This window comes from Cydia fagiglandana, chromosome 18, assembly GCF_963556715.1.
Source record: "Cydia fagiglandana chromosome 18, ilCydFagi1.1, whole genome shotgun sequence".
Taxonomy (NCBI): Eukaryota; Metazoa; Arthropoda; class Insecta; order Lepidoptera; family Tortricidae; genus Cydia; species Cydia fagiglandana.
In genome coordinates, this window is record NC_085949.1 from 18,186,826 (window position 1) to 18,207,269 (window position 20,444).

The 20,444-nt window shown below is 40.2% G+C and overlaps 3 protein-coding genes across 4 annotated transcripts in view; 1 reads left to right on the top strand and 2 right to left on the bottom strand.

Moving 5' to 3' along the window:
* Positions 1-9,773, bottom strand: part of LOC134673478 (serine/threonine-protein kinase D1) — a 107,229-nt gene extending 97,456 nt beyond the window's left edge. The window contains exon 1 of the mRNA XM_063531472.1: positions 9,549-9,773. The gene's annotated coding sequence lies outside the window, so the exon portion shown is untranslated. The remainder of the gene's footprint in view (positions 1-9,548) is intronic.
* On the top strand, positions 864-5,637 carry LOC134673558 (juvenile hormone esterase-like). Its single transcript, XM_063531557.1, has 5 exons — positions 864-1,055; positions 2,140-2,315; positions 2,604-2,802; positions 3,347-4,122; positions 4,962-5,637. Exons 1-5 carry the CDS (start codon positions 864-866, stop codon positions 5,635-5,637), a joined length of 2,019 nt encoding a protein of 672 aa, XP_063387627.1.
* Positions 9,774-13,398: 3,625 nt separating the features above from the next.
* LOC134673472 (high affinity copper uptake protein 1-like) overlaps positions 13,399-20,444 on the bottom strand; it is a 50,041-nt gene continuing 42,995 nt past the window's right edge. For both annotated transcript variants that reach the window (XM_063531467.1, XM_063531466.1), the window contains exons 2-4: positions 17,313-17,459; positions 14,493-14,728; positions 13,399-13,642 (exon numbers count right to left, since the gene is read on the bottom strand). In XM_063531467.1, the coding sequence (XP_063387537.1) occupies positions 13,441-13,642; positions 14,493-14,728; positions 17,313-17,444 (570 nt within the window). In that variant the 5' untranslated portion in view covers positions 17,445-17,459 and the 3' untranslated portion in view covers positions 13,399-13,440. The remainder of the gene's footprint in view (positions 13,643-14,492; positions 14,729-17,312; positions 17,460-20,444) is intronic.

Genomic DNA, 20,444 nt, shown 5'->3' on the forward strand with positions numbered 1-20,444 from the left:
TATAATGTCCTGGAATATTTCTTTATTTATTTGCCCTTTAACATGACCTTATCCACCGCGTCACAGTTCAGTAAAAGCGAAATAACTTAAAAGTAGTTACAGAAACACTTTCTGGAGAATGTGAAGAATACACACACCGCAAAAAAGGAAAAGTGTCAGAGTATCTTTTATACTTTTACGGCACATAATATATGTAGTTAGGTCCTAAAGGCAACAACGCCAGCGTAAAAAGACTCAAAGCATTACAGTGATTGTAGAATAACCCCACTGCGTAATAATATTTTGGTTTATCATAATATAGACAATACGGTAAACTATTTTCCTAAAAGCGTGCGTTCTATGGGAATGTTTACTCTACACGCGAATGTTTAGATTGACCAAGTGTTATGATAATGGCGGGGTTAGCCGCCGTAATCATTTTAGTACGATCTTTACTATAATCAGGACGGCTGGCACCACGGTACACTTAAGATCAATAGAAGCGGGTCACGCGTATTCATTCTTCTAGTCTGTTTCCTGTTTGGCTGTGTAAAAAATAGTAACAAGTATAGAGATGTAAAGGTGGCAGTGAAGTTTTAACCACCGGCCTTAACAACTTGCAGGCAGTATTTTAGAAAATTTAATAGCCATCGGCGTCTTCTAAAATTTGTCTGCGAGTTGTAGACGACAACGCTGCTGGTTATAACAGTCGAATATTGATTTAAAACGCGATTCCTGTGCGAGTATGTCCTGTGATTGTGTAGATAGTCTCTCTCAAGTTACAACATTATAAAAGTTTTTAACACTAATGGTTTTGCTACAATTGTGTTAAGGTTTGCAATGAGTATAAATGAGCTACAGTGTAACCGACATCCGACGGCCTGATGCGCTTGTTGGTGGTCTGTAGCGCGGTGTGGCATGCGCTGGCCCTGCGAGCCCCGCAGCTGCGGCCGCCGCACCGCGACGTGGGGACCAGCTCGGGCGTGGTGCGCGGGTACCTGGCGCGTAGCCCGCCTCACTACGCCTTCCTCGGCCTGCCCTACGCACGCCCGCCTCCTGCCTACGCCAGGTTTCAGGTCAGAGCCCCCTGTGTATTCTATATACACGCCGAGACACAGGTCGGAAGTGCCGAGCGCGTGCCCGGCGCCGCGCCTGCCGCACTATGGGCCATGCAGTTGCATCACCAACCAGATTTAGCGGAGTGATCAACATCACTCAGCAGCCAACTATGAAACTTCCCTTCCCTCCTCGGCCTGCCCTAGCTGCTTCTCGTTTAAGGTGCAGGATGACTTAATTAACGTTCAGTTTTAAAGGGACACCGGCTTTACAGGATTTTACTTTGCGGGAAAATGATTTCGTGTCCAGTAAAAGTCGATAAGGATTAATTTTGCTTTCTGTTTTGTCACGGTATTAACAAAACATAACGAATAATAAAAAGGCTTGGGTCCTGTTTTTTAATGTTTAATATAAAATAATAATTCACGACTCTTGCGATTTTCACTAAATGGGGAACAAAAAATAAACAGTGAACTTTCTAGAATCCAGGGCTTTAATTTTACTAACTAGTAAATAACAAAGGCCCGTCCTCGTCCCCGCAGAGCTGGACAATGGCCATCAGCCGATTAATTCACTGATAAACGTGCATCCCATTATCGGCGTAAACACGCCGATCGCTATCGCCTCGATTATCGCGGCGCCACGCCCATGCTTTAAAATAACTAATTTATCCAAGTGATGTACATGTACTATCGACGAACATATGGTTGTTTGAGCGAAGTGTAAACATAGGAACAGAAAAACTTTGTTACAAATCTGTGGCTACGTGATTGCAAATGATTGCCAACACAAATGTTTAGGCGCTAACACTTGGGGCCGTTTGTTGTTTTTGTTTCGCTGATATACCTACAACACGATATTAATGCGCTCTAATATGATAAGCTGATAAATTTGGCGGACTTGCCTGTGCTGTGCGGCCCTGTAGAAACTGAGTCCGAGCCTGTTTTATAAATGTGGCCGCCTAAAAGAGCCTTTAGTGGTGGTGGTCATATCAAAAACGCGATCATCATTCATCAAATCTCAGATGATATTTTCATTGTAGTGGTACAAAAATTTATGAACGGGTTTAGGTACTTGACATACAAGTAATATTGTTGTTCATAGGCTGCAGACGCCCCCGTGCGATGGGACGGCGTGTTCGAAGCGACATACCGCGTGCGCTGCGCTCAGCTCGGCCAGCGCGTCGACGCGGCGTGCCTGGTGCTCAATGTGTTCGCGCCTGAGCACGGCACGTCGCGCCCCGTGCTGGTGCACCTGCACGATGGACACTTCGCCACGGGGTACAGTACTGTAGACTCGCGCCTGCAGCTGATCGCGGCATGCCTGGTGTTCAACATGTTCGCACCCGAACGGGTTCTGGTTGGTGCACCTACACGCTGGAGACTTTGCCATCGGGTACAGTACTATGTAGCTGCTAGCCAGCTGCTGTCGCTACACCAGTCAATGTATGTGCCTAATTATGTCAAAATCAAGTCCGCGCGCATACGCGTTTTGAATAACCATTTGAGGTTATACTCTCTAGTGAGATAACGTAGAGTTCGAGATAATGTTCGTTTGTTTTATTCCAGATGGGGATCTCACAGTGGACCTTCGCGTCTCCTGAATCTGGGCTTTGTAGTGGTGACGCTGAACTACCGGCTCGGTGCAGAGGGGTTCCTCTGCCTAGGCACGAGCGCGGCGCCCGGTAACGCGGGCCTGAAGGACCAGGTGGCTGCGTTGTCCTGGGTCCATGAGAATATTGACAAGTTCGGCGGCGACTCTTCGCAGGTTAGATGATGGGATACGTAAGATACGTTAGCTGGGAGGGAGGGGCACGAATAACATCTTTGTGCCCCGGCTTATCTCGCCTGCACATGGTCCTCCTGCTGTTTAACGGAAGAGATAAAAACAGAGAAGGAAAACTTGAAACAAAACCGGCTCGGTGCCAGCCGTCATGCACCTGCAGCCTATCCGACTCCGCGCGTATTGACTTGTCTTTCCCGCGAATCTAGTCGGAGAGGCCGAGAGAGAGCCACAGGTCTTGGGCAACCCTGTGTCTCTTCGTTTGTGTCTCAGGCGATGCAGTGTCTGTGGAGAGGAAACTTCACCCACGTTGGTTTGCCGATACAGCGACAACGTTTTTCATAAACGTTGTCGCCCTGCCTGACACTGTTTGTATAGTCTGCAATAGACTGAAAGGCCTGTGTGTGTTAGCTGACGTGGTTTATAATCATTTAGTTTCGCGTATGTGGAATGTCCGAGAGTGTTGTTATTCAAAATCCTTTGTCTTAATGCAAGTTTCCTGTTTTCATTTGAAGAACGTTTCCCGCAGGTGACCTTGCATGGGACGGGCACGGGCGCCGCCGCCGCCGAGCTGCTGCTCCTGTCGGGCGCCATCGACGGCTACATACAGCGAGTGATCCTGGAGTCGGGCTCGGCCCTCGCGCCGACTTCGCTCGCCGCCGATCCCGTCGCCGCGGCGCTGGACGTAGCTACACAACTAGGCTATGAGGACAATGGCAACACAATAGACGCCCTCGCTGTGTTCTACCAAAACATCGCGGTTGCGAAAACACTGAATCATTCCAACAAATTTGCACCCTGCGTTGAAAGCCTTGCAGAGTACTATTCAGCTTTATTGATTAAGGACCCTAAAGAAATTCTTCAAAGAGCCATATTCAAGCCTGTCCCTCTTTTAATAGCGTATTCAAAAGAGAGGTTTTATAACGGTGACGACATGTTCCATAATGTACCGAAAAGTTTCAAAGATCTTCTGCCAAATAATTTAGAGTTCGGAAGTGAAGAGATGAAATTTACAATTGGTGAGGTGGTGAAAGAGACTTACTTTCATGAATTGGAGACGGGTGTGGGTATAGTTGAAAATTTTGAAAATTATATAAATGATGTGTTCACTGTGTACCCGATCGTGAAGTCTGCTACCCTGCACGTGGCCGCGAGCAGTTACCCGGCGTACCTGATGGAGTTTGTACCCCGTGAGGGAACTAATACCATATTTGACTATATTTTTAGTAATGAGAACCTTGATGAAGAAGAGGAATTAATTGCCCAGAAATTAGTGGCCATGTGGAGTAATTTTTTGACGTATAGGTGAGACTCAACAGTAAATATGCCAATATAATGTCATATTATTTATTTGTTTGTGAGTTCCACTTTAATCTTGCTAGAGTTTAAAAACCGGCCAAGTGCGAGTCAGACTCGCGTTCCACGGGTTCCGTACATCAAGCCCGACTCACGCTTGACTGCACATTTCTAATTGGTTTTCCTGTCATTTATTTGTAAAGAACTATTATGCGTATTTTTTTCAAAATTTTAGGAGATAAAGGGGGGAATGGTTATTTTTTGGCTATTTTCTTAAATAACTACTAACCTATATATTTTAAAATTATAAAAAAATATATTTGAAATCCTCAAAAGGAGCGCTTTCATTTGATATACTTTTTAAATTTTCTCATTTACCCCCCAAAAGTGGCCCAATTCATTTATTTACATTAGGTACTTGTCCGTCGTCGGGTCACTAATTTACATATGTGTAACAAAATTCAAATTAATTGGTCCAGTAGTTTCCGAGAAAATAGGCTGTGACAGACGGACAGACAGACAGACAGAAACACGAGTGATCCTATAAGGGTTCCGTTTTTTCCTTTTGAGGTATGGAACCCTAAAAAACACATAAAATGTTTTTTTTTTAAATTCACCATTGTATTTAGCAACGCTACAAAGCTTACTCAAAGCTATATTAGGCCTTATACTATACTAACCTAATACAATATATAAGTCTTTACCAATACTTAATACTTTAACAATGTATGTAGCTTTACCCTTGAACCTTGAATATAGTAGCTACTTTCACTTATTGATAATTTTACGATGAAATGAATATTACAACTCTCATGCTGTTTAAAAATTCAAATATAATATTTTTCCAGTGACCCTACGCCCTTGAAATCCACGCTATTGCCTGTGGTATGGCTGCCAGTCACTTTCCAGATAAGAAACGAAAAGCCCGACATCAGCTCTGCCTCATGCCTTGTGTTTCATCTCGGCCAGATCACAATGTCAATGGGCATGCCCTCCTCCAGACACACCTTGCCCATTTGGGATCATATCTACGATAACTTCTATAAATCGCACACACCAAAGCTTGAGCTATCGGAAAGTGATGTCATGTTGTTTAATGAAGAGATTGCTTTCATATCCAAAATGATTAAACAACCACCTGGGGGAGACTATAAGCACTATAACGCAAAGACGCATAATGTGGAAAGTGATGACAATGTCAATGTTAAAATTGGTAGTGGTGCAAATGATGATAGTGACAGTACAGAACAAGTAGATGAGAGTGACATTAGAGAACAAGTAGAAGAGAGTGACAGTAGAGAACAAATAGATGAGAGCACCAGTACAGAACCAATAGATAAGAGTGACAGTATGGAACAAATAGATAAGAGTGACAGTATTGATTTATGTGAAGATGGTGAGACAAGATCTGACGTGGAGCTGGAAATGAACGATGGATTAGGGGAACAATTAAAAAGGACATGTTTAAACAAAAGGGAATGCGAAAGGTATAAACTCCTTATAGCACATTTGGTAGAGATTTAAATATGTACATGACAAGTTACTGATTTTATTGTAACCGGTTTATTTCTTTGAAAATGTGCATTCCTATTTTTGTGGTATAATAAATACTTCTTGCCGTAGTGTGCAGTTTTTGATGTAAAAAGTATACCTTCTTCTTCTTCTTTCGTGCCTTTCCCGTTATTTGGGGTCGGCCCTCCTCGTTCTCAAGCGCCAGGTCGGGCGATCCTGGGTTGTCTCTTTGTTCAACTGGGCCTGTTTCAAATCCATTGATATGGTGGACCACCACGTAGCAGGCGGACGACCTCTGCCTCTCTTATTATTCGGCAATGCAAGGGCTTATGGTCTTCGTCGTGTCTCATGATATGCCCGTACATCTCAAGCGCGATTCTTGAATCTTGTCGGTGATGGGGGCGACCTTGTAGCTTCCTCTGATGTGTTCGTTACGTACTTTATCGAGTCTCATCACACCGGCCGCCCATCTCAGCATCTTCATCTCATTGACATGGAGTTTTTGTTCATGCACTTGTTTGATCGTCCAGCATTCTGCACCATACACCATAGCAGGTCTCACAGCTGTTTTGTAGACCTTGCCTTTAGTCTTTATCGGCACACGGCGGTCACAGAGTACCCCCGAGAGCGACCTCCATCTCAGCCAAGCAACATTTACCCTATGTGCCACATCCATGTCCACATTTGCGTCCGCGGACAAAACCGAGCCTAGGTATTTGAACTTGCTTACTTCCAGTACGGGGTGTCCATCTATGGTGATTTTTGACGCTGTCTGCTCTGTGCGGCTATAATTGCATGGCAGGTACTCTGTTTTGCTTCTGCTAATCCTCAAACCATTAGATTCTAGGGCATGCCTCCACATCTCCAGGGTCCGTTGCAGCTGTTCCGCGCATTTATCAATAAGTACAACATCGTCTTGTTCCATGGGTTGTTCTTCATCCAGTACACTTTCTATTCTATTTAGCAGCAATTTAGAGAACACTTTGTAGATATTAGACATAAGGCTTATGGGCCTATAGTTTTCAATCATGCTTCTGTCTCCTTTTTTATGTAGTAATATAATGACGCTTTTGGACCATTGAGAGGAACAAGCTGGCTTTAGAGCAGGATTCTCAACTGTCGATCATATGCATGTTATAAAGCAACTTATAGAGAAATGCCAAGAATACGGAAAGGCTTTGTACATTGCATTTGTGGACTATAGCAAAGCATTCGATTCAATCAACCATGGTTCGCTTTGGAAAGCTCTAATCCGGCAAGGAGTGCCAAAAAAATACATACGCTTGATTAAAAACATATATTCGAATAGCACAGCACAAATAAAATTAGAAACACTTGGCGAAGAGTTTCCAATAGCTAGGGGGGTAAGACAAGGAGACCCATTGTCACCTAAACTATTCTCTGCCTTACTGGAGGATATATTCAGAGACCTTCAATGGGATACACTTGGCATAAATATCAACGGCTGGACACTTAACCACTTGAGGTTTGCTGACGATTTAGTCCTGGTAACTGACAACGCTCAGACGCTCCAACACATGCTGCAACAGCTGACAGAGGCAAGCAGAATAGTCGGACTTACCATAAATAAATCAAAAACGAACATAATGACAAACAGAGAAGAAAGGCCCATAATAGTAGATAATGAAAATATCGAATATGTACAGAACTATACTTATCTAGGACAAATTATATCATTCAGAGACCAGACAACTTTAGAAATAGAGAGAAGAGTATCAAGTGCTTGGAAAAGATTCTGGTCGCTTAAGGAGATACTTAAAAGTAATCACTTTCCAATGTCAGCTAAGAAAAAAGTTTTCAACTTGTGTATCCTCCCATGTATAACCTATGGCTGCCAAACTTGGGCACTGACTCAGAAACATCTCCAAAAGCTTAGAACCTGCCAAAGAGGAATAGAAAGAAGTATGATGAACATCACATTAAAAGATCGTAAAAGAGCAGATGAAATAAGAGCAAAAACGAAAATAGAAGACGTAATCAAGAAAGTAAGAAAGTTAAAATGGCAATGGACAGGCCATATGACACGGGATAGTAAGGAAAAATGGACCAAAATAATTACAGACTGGCAACCACGAGACGGTAACAGAAAAAGAGGTAGACCAATTAAAAGATGGATGGATGACATCAAGTCGATAGGGGGCGCCACCTGGTCCAGAAAAGCCATTGATAGAAAGGAATGGAAGCAGCTGGGAGAGGCCTATGTGTCAGATGACACGCTGAACACTAATCCGGTGAATACGATGTGTTAGTTTTTAAGTAAATTTGTTTATATATTTTTGTAATACTGTTTTAGTTTTTGGCAATAAAAGGCTATTATGATTATGATTATGATGACAACATCGTCTGCATACAGCAGGCACCATGGTAGGGGGGACTGGATGTCTTTGGTGAGGTAATCCATAACAATGTTGAACAATAGCGGGCTAAGAGCAGACCCTTGGTGTACGCCAACTTTGACCTCGAAGGGGTTGCTTGTACCAGCTAGGCTCCTCACTTGTGTGCTTACATTGTCATACGTATCCTGTGCCAGTGATAGGTATTCTTTGCGATCTCAGAGCTTGCCATACTAGTTTACGCGGCACCCGGTCAAATGCTTTCTCTAGATCTATGAAGACTAGATGTAGATCTTCATGGTTGTTACGACCTTTATAAAAAGTATACCTTCTAAATAAAATTATAGTTGTCAGTGTACAAACCTCTTAAATATCTCTAACAATTTGCACAGAGTGTTAATGTGTTGTTCTTAGATAAATGGGTTCAATAACTTTCTCTACAGGATGTAGAAACATTGGTCTGTGCCGTGCACTTTAAACTAATTACAATTCAATATATAATGTATGAATTAACATTACGGCATGCAATTTGTTATAAAATAAATATTCATTAAACATTTAAACTTATTGTTGACTATAGTTTGACTCCAAAAAGCCACTATGTATTATTTGACAGGCATATACAAATAGTTACATTTACATAAAAAGGATTAAAGTAAGAAATTTTACATGACTTCTTTGGCAAATAAGTAAATATATTGAGGATGGGTGACAGTAAGTTAAAAGATTAAACAAGTTTTATTATAATTACTTAAAAATTAAGAGACAAAAATGTGTACTGTCCTAGAAAACCTTTTATCTATTAATGATAATTGGGATTTTCACAGTTACATATTCTGTTATTGCAAATGTTCAATGAACTGTAATTGCCAGCGTAAAGATCATTATCAAATTAGACTTGTTACAAAAACAACCATTCATTATTTTGTCATGAAATAACAAGTTTATCAACAGTTCCAAGAATTCCCACTAATAGTTACAATATACCTTATAAAACAAAGTCCCCTGCCGCTTCTGTCTGTTTGTGTGTTTGTATGTTCACAATAAACTCAAAAGCTACTGAACGGAATTTCATGCGGTTTTCACCTATCAATAGAGTGATTCTTGAGGAAGGTTTAGGCGTATAATTTGTTAACTCGTGCAAAGCCGGGGCAGGTCACTAGTACAACCATAAACTCCTGTCTGCACTTATTAATGGTTAAAAAAATCGAAACTTGGAGTTAAGGCGAAAGAATTTCTATCTCCTACAAAGAATTATTGTGAGTGGAAAGCAAGGTGCAAGGACTTCAAAATTAAAATATAAACTTTCGTGAACGTACTGGGCAGTCAAAGGGAGGGAGATGTTGTTTACGCTAAGCCGCACATTGCCCCAGATACGTCAAGGAGGCCCGACACAACGTGCAGCGGCCTACGCAGCTTAGCAGAGCTCCGCCAGCAAACAAACCTTTATCACCACCCCTATGAACGCTGCCGTGTTGGAAACTTTTATTAAATATTATTAATTAAATCGATACATTGACGTAAAGAGATGAAGAAAAAAATATCGACGTCGTCAGAAACTACCGTTACCTGAACTTTCGGCGCTCCGGACACGCCAGCCGCGACTCGTCCACCTGCTGCCACTTGCCACACTATAACATAGCTCTCCCGGAACCTGTCGCGCACCACTCCGCGTTATACTTAACAAATGTAATTAGAAAAATCAACAAGTAAAAATATACAAGACAAACACAATCCGACCACCCGTCACACACTTGACATGACACGAGTTGCGTTTAGAAACCAACCATGACATCATGACGTGCGTTTAGATCCGGTTTAATTTAATGTATTTAATTGACTTCCAAAATTTTGAATAACTTAAATAAATATTAAAATATTTTATTGCCTTGCTGTATCACTAGATTGATACAGCAATTCAATAAAAATATTCTAACATTATCATATATAGTGCGTCAAGCAAATCTTGTCAGTAGCAATGTAAAGCAAACTAAAGTAGGGCAACACTCAAAGAGTAGTATTGCGCTAAGAAAAGCAGCAATGTACAATGTACATCGAAACAAAACTTTTTTTTCCGCTGAGCGCGCCTTGTCACGTACGTCAATTCAAATTGTCACTCGCGGATTCTCTATTGAAAATGTTTGAAATTGTTATTAATACGTATGGACGGACGATTTAAAAGCGGTGTGTGATGTTGATAAAAATGATTAACTAATTTGAAGATCTCAAAATAAAATTGTAAGTGGACTATGCCGTTAAACAAGAATGTATGAATAAAATCATTGCTTCAGCAGGTAGATGTCATACTGGATTTTCATATTTTATTAGATTTCTCAGTTGGCACTGTAGGCATTGTAGGCACCTTAGCTTTAATTAAGCACAGTCTTATTTAATATATTGGTATTTAATGGTGACACAGCAGAAATATCTCTTGAAATAGAATCGATTCAGAATGTAAACATTGTAAACCATTTGTAAACAAACAAGATGATGATGATGGCTGTCATTCGCGATCCACATTCCACAGATAAAACACAGATGACACGCGATTTTCGAATTATTAGAACACAGTGTTGCTAACCCGCGATTTTTCAAATTTGCCGCCGTTTGCTACTGACAAGATTTGCTTGACCCAGTATAAATCACATTCTAGATTGGAAGCATATCAGTAGTATTTCTGAACGCATGAGGCGTTTTTCTGAGTGCCTACCGCGGACATGGCGAACAGGCGAACGAGGCGAACGAGGCGAACAGTCGCGAATTTTAGCTTTCGTCGCTTTAAGCCCCCTCCAGACTATGCGCGTGAATCGCGAGTGTGGAGTCGATTTCGCTGTCTGCGAAAATCGACTCCACACTCGCGTTCGCGGCTTCGCCCGCGATTCACGCGCATAGTCTGGAGGTGGCTTAATACATTGATAAAAAAAATTGAGTTGGTCGTTTTCTGCATCTAACTACGGTGTCTGAGATCGACAATCGAAATTAAAGTCCAGTCCAGACGGAACAATTTTTCGTGATTTTTCGCCAATCTGATTAAATTGTCCGATTAAATCAGGCCATGGATTCAGGATTTCGACCGCCGATTATGACCGATATTACCGATAAAAATAATGCAGGTGCAGACGCAAGAATACCAATGTTTGTCGGTAGTATTTTTGTTTGGGGCCATTTTTTTCAATTAAGTCAATTTAAAAATCAACTTTTTTATAGTAATAGCGAAGCGCGTGATAATTTTTGGGGTGGCCTTACCCCGGCTACACACGTAACGATAAATCGTAGCGATAAAACTGTGCAGTCCGAACGGCGCAGTTTTATCTGCCGTGTGTATGACAAATCGTTGTCGATTATCGTAACGATTTGTCATACACACGGCAGATAAAACTGCGCAGTTCAGACTGCACAGTTTTATCGCTACGATTTATCGTTACGTATGTAGCCGGCATTAACTGGCTGAACTGAACTACAGTGCGGTCAATTGCTGATATAAAATAATCAGGCGTTACTTAACAGTGTCCCATCTTCTTATACCTATCGTATTGCATTCTAATGTAACCTGGGGTTCGATTAGGTAACCTACTTAGGTTGTAATAAACGATTATGATCCCAAGATAAATGAGTGGTATATTTTACATACGATCTAAGAAATTTATTGATACGAGCCGAGGTTCAAATCTGCGACCTTAGGTGGTTTAATTCGATTATTGAGCAACGAGCTAAATGGTTTCGGCAGTAGATAAGAAAATAAAATACAGAACCAGTTTTTCATCAAACATTGTATTAAAATTGTAGGAATGTATGAGATACCGTTCATTAAAAGTATTTACAAAATATGTATGTGTCCGATTTTTTTCCCTTAAATCTAACGCAACAATATGATGATCATTAATTACTTATGTTACTTATAGCCTCCTCCACACTCGTGCGCGAATCGCGGCGCGAAGCCGCGAACGTAAGTGTGGCGTCGATTTTCGCAGACAGCGAAATCGACTCCACACTCGCGTTCGCGGCTTCGCCCGCGATTCACGCGCATAGTCTAGAGGGGGCTTATGATATCACAAATTTACAAATATATTTTAAGTGGATTCCGCCTGTACTATGGACAATTAATAATTTGACCGGCATACGTCGTTGGCCTGATTTTTCTTCTCTTCTCTAAATAAGCAAACCTAGTTACGTACGTAAGCTCATATCTATCCTGAATTTCATATTTTGTCTGAAGACAATAAATATTGTCTTAAAATAATACATATGTATATATGTATATATATATGTGTTTATTGCGCTTACTTACTTATGGCTCTACACATGATACAAAATTACAAACTTAAACGTAGGAACTATTAGTGGAAGACAGACAGAACAAACCCTAATTAAAAAGGTTATATTTTATAATATAACTTATAAAAATATATCTTATAGTAGGTATATGTAGAGGTCCTTTTGTATTTGGATGATACAATAAACACTAGTAGAAAAATTTTAGAAAGCTTTAAAATTGAGATTTAAAAAACTGCCTAGTAGTTACGACGTGTTTAACATAGATACGTAACATAGAAAAAGGCAAGATAACAATTCGTACAAAGCAGTACTTATCTATATTGAGCCAACTTGTGTGAGCTGTGACTCTCTACGAAATATAATGTCAAGTGCCAGATATATATGTAATTCTAGTTATTGCTGAGTAACAATTTAACAAGATGCACATTTATTTTGAGCATGATATCGATATGTCGGTATTTAAAAAAATGGCGTAATATTGATACCCTAATAGCTAATAGTATACTTACATATACCTATCATTATATTTGAATAAGACACAATAATTGAGCATCTGCAGCATTTGACAGTCAGATTAGAATTTATTCTAATGAGAGTTGGCAAATTCTTGTCAGATAACCATTTTAATTTTGACCAAACTTGAGTATCACAGGAACAAGTCACCAAGAATTGTCAATATTGCATCTGTTGCTCGTAATATTATCACAGGCACTGTCTGTTCCGATCTTCAGACAGTGTCCAGTACCAGCTGCTCTCCTTATAAGGCTTTACTTATTTTACAATATAAATATACAATTCATCGCTCCACTAACTTAGATCATGATGGATTTTCTCACTTAATCTGCTTCAATGATGCTATAAATGAGAAAAACAACTAAATGGCTGATTTAGACGGAGCGCGAACTCGCATGCGGTTTTAGTTACATTGCGGACTGTTGGTTACGTCCAATTCAACAGACCGATCAAAATCCGGAATGGTATGAGACTCGCATGCGAGTTCACGCATCGTCTAAATCAGCCCTAATTTAGCCGCGAGTTCTGGACCAAGCCATACCAAGCTAACTCTTTGCAATAACACAGTGTAGAATGTTTATCTTAAACGTCAAATTTTATACGAAAATATGACGTTGCGGCAGTTTCACACTTTATCGGTGCAGAGTTAGCTTAGATGAAGTAGGTATATAGTCTATTGACAGTGCTCCGTGACGTCGACGACTGTGTTCTTCCGCCAGCCGAAGCAGAAGTAGCCGACGGCCAGGCCGGCGACCAGCGCCACGCACAGCCACACGTTGTACGTCATGAACACCAGCATCAGCACGTACGAGGCCGTCGACTGCACGATGTGGAGGAGCGTTTGGATGAAGTGGCCCGTTGATAGCATGGAGTATCTGGGAAATTAAATAGGGATAAATATAAAAGATGCCTGCGAATATTTTCGACCTTTTTAAACAGATAGAAACAGACATGACCTGGAAAATTCTATAAGTATCTATATATAGATATGCTCCTTGAGAACATGAAGACATGATGATGACTACATAAAACTACACTAACTAGGTTAACTGGAAGAGATCCCATACAGGGATAAGTTCGCCTTTGTTGTATTTAATTCACTCTGTAACTATTTCTCGTGTGTTTATTTTTATGTACAATAAAGTATATAGGTACATACATACATATATACTACATATACTTAACATTGGTACAATATTCATCGTTTCTTATGACGAACACGACCTAAAGCTGAATGGATGACTGAAACTTGATTGTTTTATTGTTTGTTCACCACAACTCGTCAACTCGTCATGTCATCATAAGGAAAATTATTGGTTATTTGTGAAAACCCTCTGAGCTCTGACCTAGGTAGTCGAGTAGGTGTAATAAAGATTAAAGTTAATTGGTAATAGACGCGTTATTTTATTTCTGTAGGTACCTACAAACTAGGGGTTATGGTACTTCTTGGGTTTTAATAAGCTGCTGGTTTCTGTCAAAATCCGAGACGTAGGTCGTCGTCAAAGTATCAGTTAAAGTGGAGGTGGACAGGACACTTGGCGAGATGACTGATGTTACTGAATGGTGGCTAAGGTGAACAAAACGAGACGGTCAGATGATATCTGCCGAACGGCTGGGATGGGATAGGACTTGACCGAGGAGAGTGGCCTAATAAAGGAGAGGCCTTTACTCAGCAGTAAGTAGATATACAGGATGAATAGATAGATAGAAGCTGCAATAACTCACTTGACGACAGCAGTGCCCCCGCAGTTCCCATTGGCGCCGCACTCGTTCTTGGTGATGTTGACCTGCGAGTCGCCGCGCACGGAGGTGGCGCGCGCGTGCAGCGCCTCGCGGTAGTACTTGAGCCCCTCGTACAGCACGCCCGCCAGGAAGATGGCCACCGCGGAGCCGAACAGCTCCAGCGCTGTGGTGCTCATCCAGCCGCTGAACAGGATCTCTTGGCAGACGCCCGTGTGGAACTGGAGAATAATTCAATAAACTTCATATTAAATAATTGAAATCGAAAGAGAACGTACTGTACTCAGTGGCGGCGGATTTGCAGTCTTTGCCGCCCTATGCCCCAAGCTCTGTACTAGCGGCCCCTGTCAAGGCACCCATAATATTGACTACATTTTGAGTTATTTCTTGTTACCATCAGCGAATTTTTTGTCACAAAATATCTTGTTTCCCGCCCCTAAATATCTTGCCGGCCTAGGCCCGGGCCTACTGTGCCTTAGAGCAAATCCGCCACTGACTGTAATGTCTATATTGTTTTATAAACTGAGTTAGTACAGAATAAGTCATTATGTATGCAATGTTTAAATTTGATGTAAACGAGAAGGTTTTTTTGTCGCTGTCTAGAGTCGAAAAACGTGACATTACGGTATTAAAATAATAATTAAACTGACATCTAGCGGTGAGTAGTTGAATGAAATATATAAATATTAGCGCCACCTAGCAGTACAAAGCTGAATTAAGAGCGTAATGGAAATCTAAATAGTTTAAGTGAAATCTACTAGATGGCGCTTATATAAGTGTTGTGTTGCCATCTATTGGTGAATAGAAAACCTGTTTAGTTAGTTTATTGACTAAAAGATGGCGCCTTTATTAATATTTGTGTCGAAATCTGGCGTGGTTTAATTAGGTTAGCGCTATTCAGGAATGTAAATAAATGGGGGTCCCTTTGTTTCCCATAAAGTTTTAAGTCATAATGTATTGTTTGTCATATTATCGTTAGTCATAAAACTGAAACCGTTAACTTTTCAGGATTTTCCTAAGGTTATTCTATAGATAGGTTAGGTTAGGTTAGGTTAGGTTTGTTTTATGGCAATCCTGAAAAGTTACGCGTTTCTGAGAAAAACCAATTATGACTAACGAAAATTCGGACAAACAATACATTATGACTTAAAATTATTTGGGAAACAATAGAGACCCAAATAAATGGTTTGTCTATCGGCCGATAGATGGCAAATTAAATCATATCAGCAAGTGTTTTTGTATAACATTGTAGGTAAAATACAGAAATGCTAAATAATGCCGGAAAAAGTTGTAAATTAGTATTCTGAGCGCGTTTTCCCTAAATTCTTGGCGTTCTCACGCTCTCACTGTATTATTTACCGCATCCTGTAGCGGTGCCAAAACAATGCGTCTGCGCAGGAAACGCGGGCACTGTGGTATGTGTACCACTAACACACTCGGAATTAGATGTGCATATTGGGTGCTTTTCTTTCTTTGTCAAAGCCTTGCACCATGTAGTTGTCATAACAAACTAAAACAGTCTTCTTTTTATTTTATTTCCATTTCCATGTATGTAGACAATAGGAATTTAAGAAATGCTGCGAAAGTAGCTAATGCTAAAGATAACTAAATCTTAGGATTCTTAGGATGTAGTTATAGCTTTTGTCTGTGCGAGTCGCATGCGGGTCTTTGGAGGTACAACTGCGGCTTTTTAAGTAAAATTAATCCTTGAGAGTTCTTATAATACTGAAAAAAACACTTGCGGCTCTTTGAGTTTCCTAAAACTAGTGATTTCTACTGCAGTTGGTTGGCTCTTCTTCTTAAAAGTTTGCCCTTTTTAAGGGTTCCCCCTGGGAATAAGGATTTCCTTTTACTATTTTCATTATGTTTAATTTCAATGTTGGTGTTGCCGCAACTCTATGATAATAAGTTGAACTGTTGCTATGCTATGGTCTCACTTGTTTGTAGCTCTACCGGCATAAGGCTATATGATATGAGTGACTGAGTGTATTGAAGTTGTACCTTGTACCTAACAAACTGAAACTTGTACTGAATGTTCATTGTAACTATCAATGTGAACCACAGAGATAGGAAGTGGTCAAATCGATGTGTTCGTTGCTATCTCCACTCGACCGCAGGCGCTGACATTGTCACGACTTTCCGAAAGGAGTGTAGGTACAAGTAAAGCATGACCTAAAATAATTAGTAGGTACCTAACTACATATCCGTACCAAGCTAGAATTTTTGTTTAATTATTAACTGCAATAACATTTCAGAGAGTTATCAGTTTACTTTCGCTTCACCATTATTATCATGAGCAGTTACTTCTCTACACGCAACCTTGACCAGATTTTCAGTTCACTTTTTTTTTTATTTGTGCTGTTTGTTGTTGCTTTTTGTCTGTGCTGGCTTTTAGGGTTCCGTACCCAAAGGGTAAAAACGGGACCCTATTACTAAGACTCCGCTGTCCGCCTGTTTGTTTGTCGCCTCATGAACCGTTATACCTAGGCAGTTTATATTTTCACTGATGATGTATTTCTATTGCCCCTATAACAACGAATACTAAAAACAGAATATAGTAAATATTCAAATGGGGCTTCCATACAGTAAACGTGATTTTTTGGCGTTTTTTGCGTAATGGTATGCACTTGGCCAGTTTTTACGAGGTCGAGAGTTATGAACCTGAGGCTCTGAGCGCTGGGCCAGAGGTATACCGACAATCCTTGTTCTTCTTCGCAGTTTCTATACCACTTGCTCGCTCCGTTGTTCCATCAGCTTATCAGATGAACTTGTACAGTAGTTAATAGGTATACAAGGGGTGCTCACCACCATGGCGTGCATGTGTCCGGAGCAGCCGTCGTCCATGTCGTGGTGGTCGTGTGTGGGTGTGGCCACGCTGCCCGTGCTGGCCATGTCCATGCCGGGCATATGTGCGTGCGCGCTGTGGTCGTGCGCCATTTTACTCTGCTACAGCTGGAATCAAAGATAAATGTTGGTTAGTTCAGGATTGGGTTTCGAAGATGGGTGGGAGTTTCAAGCAGCTTCACTAGCATCGCTTGTTGCAGCTTTATTTTTTTTATTAACGGCCCATTGCTAATAAGAACGATGAAAGAATGTAGGTATGGAAAGATGAAAAATTTACATTTTTGTTTGAAGTAACGTCTTATTGACACTGACGTCCCTATCTAATCCATATCGTTTCTATATCTATTAATTGACGTATCTTAAAGTTCGAATTGGGCCGTGAGTAAGTGCGGCGCCGTAATTTATTTATTTATTTCACGACCATTCGACACTTGTTCACGCAACAGGTGGCAGCGAGGAAAAGGAATTTACATCAAGTTCAAGAGTAAACAATAGTCAGCACGTCCGCGTCTATAAAATAACAAGTAATATATAACAAATAACATTTCAGTATATAAATTATAAATATAAAAAGGGTTAATCGAGTATACAATATTGTTAAGGAGCGTCACATCAGTGACATGGAAGTCCACCAGCGCGCGCGCAGCGTGCGTGTGAATTACGCGGCCATTAGCGAAGTGGGTCAGGTTCATCACACCGCACCGCCACTGCGTGCGCATTTCGGCAGCCTATGACTTAACAGCTGCGTATAGTAAGGGTCCGGCTCCACTGGTGCGTTGCGTTACGTAGCAGAGTTGACTATTATTTTTTATGATATGCCCAATTAAATGCTCTGCGACGCGACGACGCGACGCAACGCAACGCTCCAGCTGGGACCCTCTCTAACGGTGGCAATATGAACTTGCTTCTTATGAAATATGAATAGGCAGTAGAATCATACAGAATAACAAACATAACCTAGTTACCTGAGCTCACTTTAAAGCTTATTATCATCAATGTTACTAAGAACATTATGATCAATTAAAGGTAATGGAACGATAACCAAAGAGTAACAAGGGACCTTTTATAACTGCTGTTTGAAAGTATTAGATCATGTAGATATAGGTACTTAAGTAACAACACGCCCAACTAGAGGCAGGCCTGGTACGAGTAGGCTAGGCCAACAAGTGGGATTTTGTTTAAATATTCGTATAACATGAATATGAGAAATTTTTTTTTTTCGTAACCTTTTATTTATTTGATCCTGTAAGGTTAGCATATATCGGTCAACAGCACCGAAACTGTTTTAGCCACACATTGGCTCGGTGTAGGTACGCTAAGCTCCCTCGCGCAGCTGCATAGTGAAAGTCATCATTGCACAAGTCGCGCAGGCGCAGTGACTGATAACAAGCGATAACAAAGTAGTAACAACACTTGTCGAGTTCAGCTAACTAGCACCTTGTTGAACTAGGTTAGTGGCTGCTAATGTTTGCAAAACCTTAGGTCTGTTGTTGTTGTTACTAAAACTCATCTTGGGTCATTACTACATACAAACTACTCGTTAGGTCTGTTGCGGACCCAAAAGACTTGGGACCTTTTGAAAGAAATTATAAACTAACGTCAATAAAGCTTTTTATAAACAAGCATACGGCTTGATGGTAAGCGATCACCGCAGTCCATGGACGCCTGCGATTCCAGGGTGTTACAGGTTGCATTGTTGAGGCTTATATTAACCTTTTCAAAAACTTTATTGCATACGCATGAATCGGGACGATAGAAACTCCGGCCGGATTAGATTTTGGATTAGACCGATGGTCAGTTAAGAGTGTTTGCTTTTAGTGCGCTATTAATCTGCATTCTGATGCAAATATGTGACGTTCCACGGGAAAAGGTACCTTATGAGGGTTTCTAGTTTCGGAGTTATGAAATGTTTTGTAAAGAGGTGAAAAAAATGCTCAATTTTTTTTATTGTGTGATCTCAAACCTTAATGCGTAACGTTTGTTTACCTGTTTTTATTTTTGTTATAAGTTAGTTATAAGCCTAGTAACGTCGTCTCAGAGTTTAGTAAAAAGGTACCTTATGGAAAAAAGGTTGAAAATTTCCAAAAAAACTAGTCAATACGGGAAAAGAAGTTTGGTAGAGAACTGTATTAGCATTCTACAAAACTAATTTGATAATTTCAGTTCTGGTTGGGGCGCCTAGCAAATATTATAACCGTACATCGACCGACATTATAAATCTAAGTAGCCTGCTATTATACTAAAGTTACTCTCGTCAAGTCTTTCTTAACTAGAATAATCTTCATTTGGTTTGGTCGCATGTAATAAATCAGCCATTGGTTTGCTGAAAAATGCCAATACCCGACGCATTACCTTATGGAATATGTAAGGTCATTGAACCTCAATGCCGCTTGTCTTCAATGGCAATCAAAATATATTATTGATAAGAAATAGACGAATTATAACAACTTTACCCCAAAATATTATTAGTTTATCCTAACTGTTCCATCATCATCATGCCTCATCATGTAACTTAACCACAAGGTACCTTTTCATTACATACAAATTATTGGTCTTTTTTAAGATTATTATGACGAAGAACCAATTAAATTTGTGGCAGTTTAATGTAAATTAATATTTTCTATTCATAAAAGATAAAAGCTTCAATGTGATTGATGTTTTGTAGTGATGTATTATTAGATTTATTTCCATAAGGTACCTTTTCGTAAATGTATGGAGCAAATACTGTAATTGTTATGTAAGTTTAAAGTGGCATAAGGGGTTAAATATGGTATTTAGTTGGGGTTTTAGGATTTATTTCATTTGAATGACAGAATTTCTTTCATATGTGCTCAGAAAAATTGATTGTGTGTTACATTAAAAGTAAAAATATTCAATTTTCTGATTTTATATGAAAAAGTCAGAAAATACATTTTCACCTCTAAATCGGTATTGTTTTTTGCTTAAACTGTCTCTCAGTGTCGTTTTCTAATAGATAAAATTTAAATCTTGAGAGCTCATTGCAATCAATCGCGAAAATGAAATAAAACTTTATTTTCAAGAGACTGGTTAGTATACACATAAATCAGTCGATATCAAAGGTTTCTATTTGCA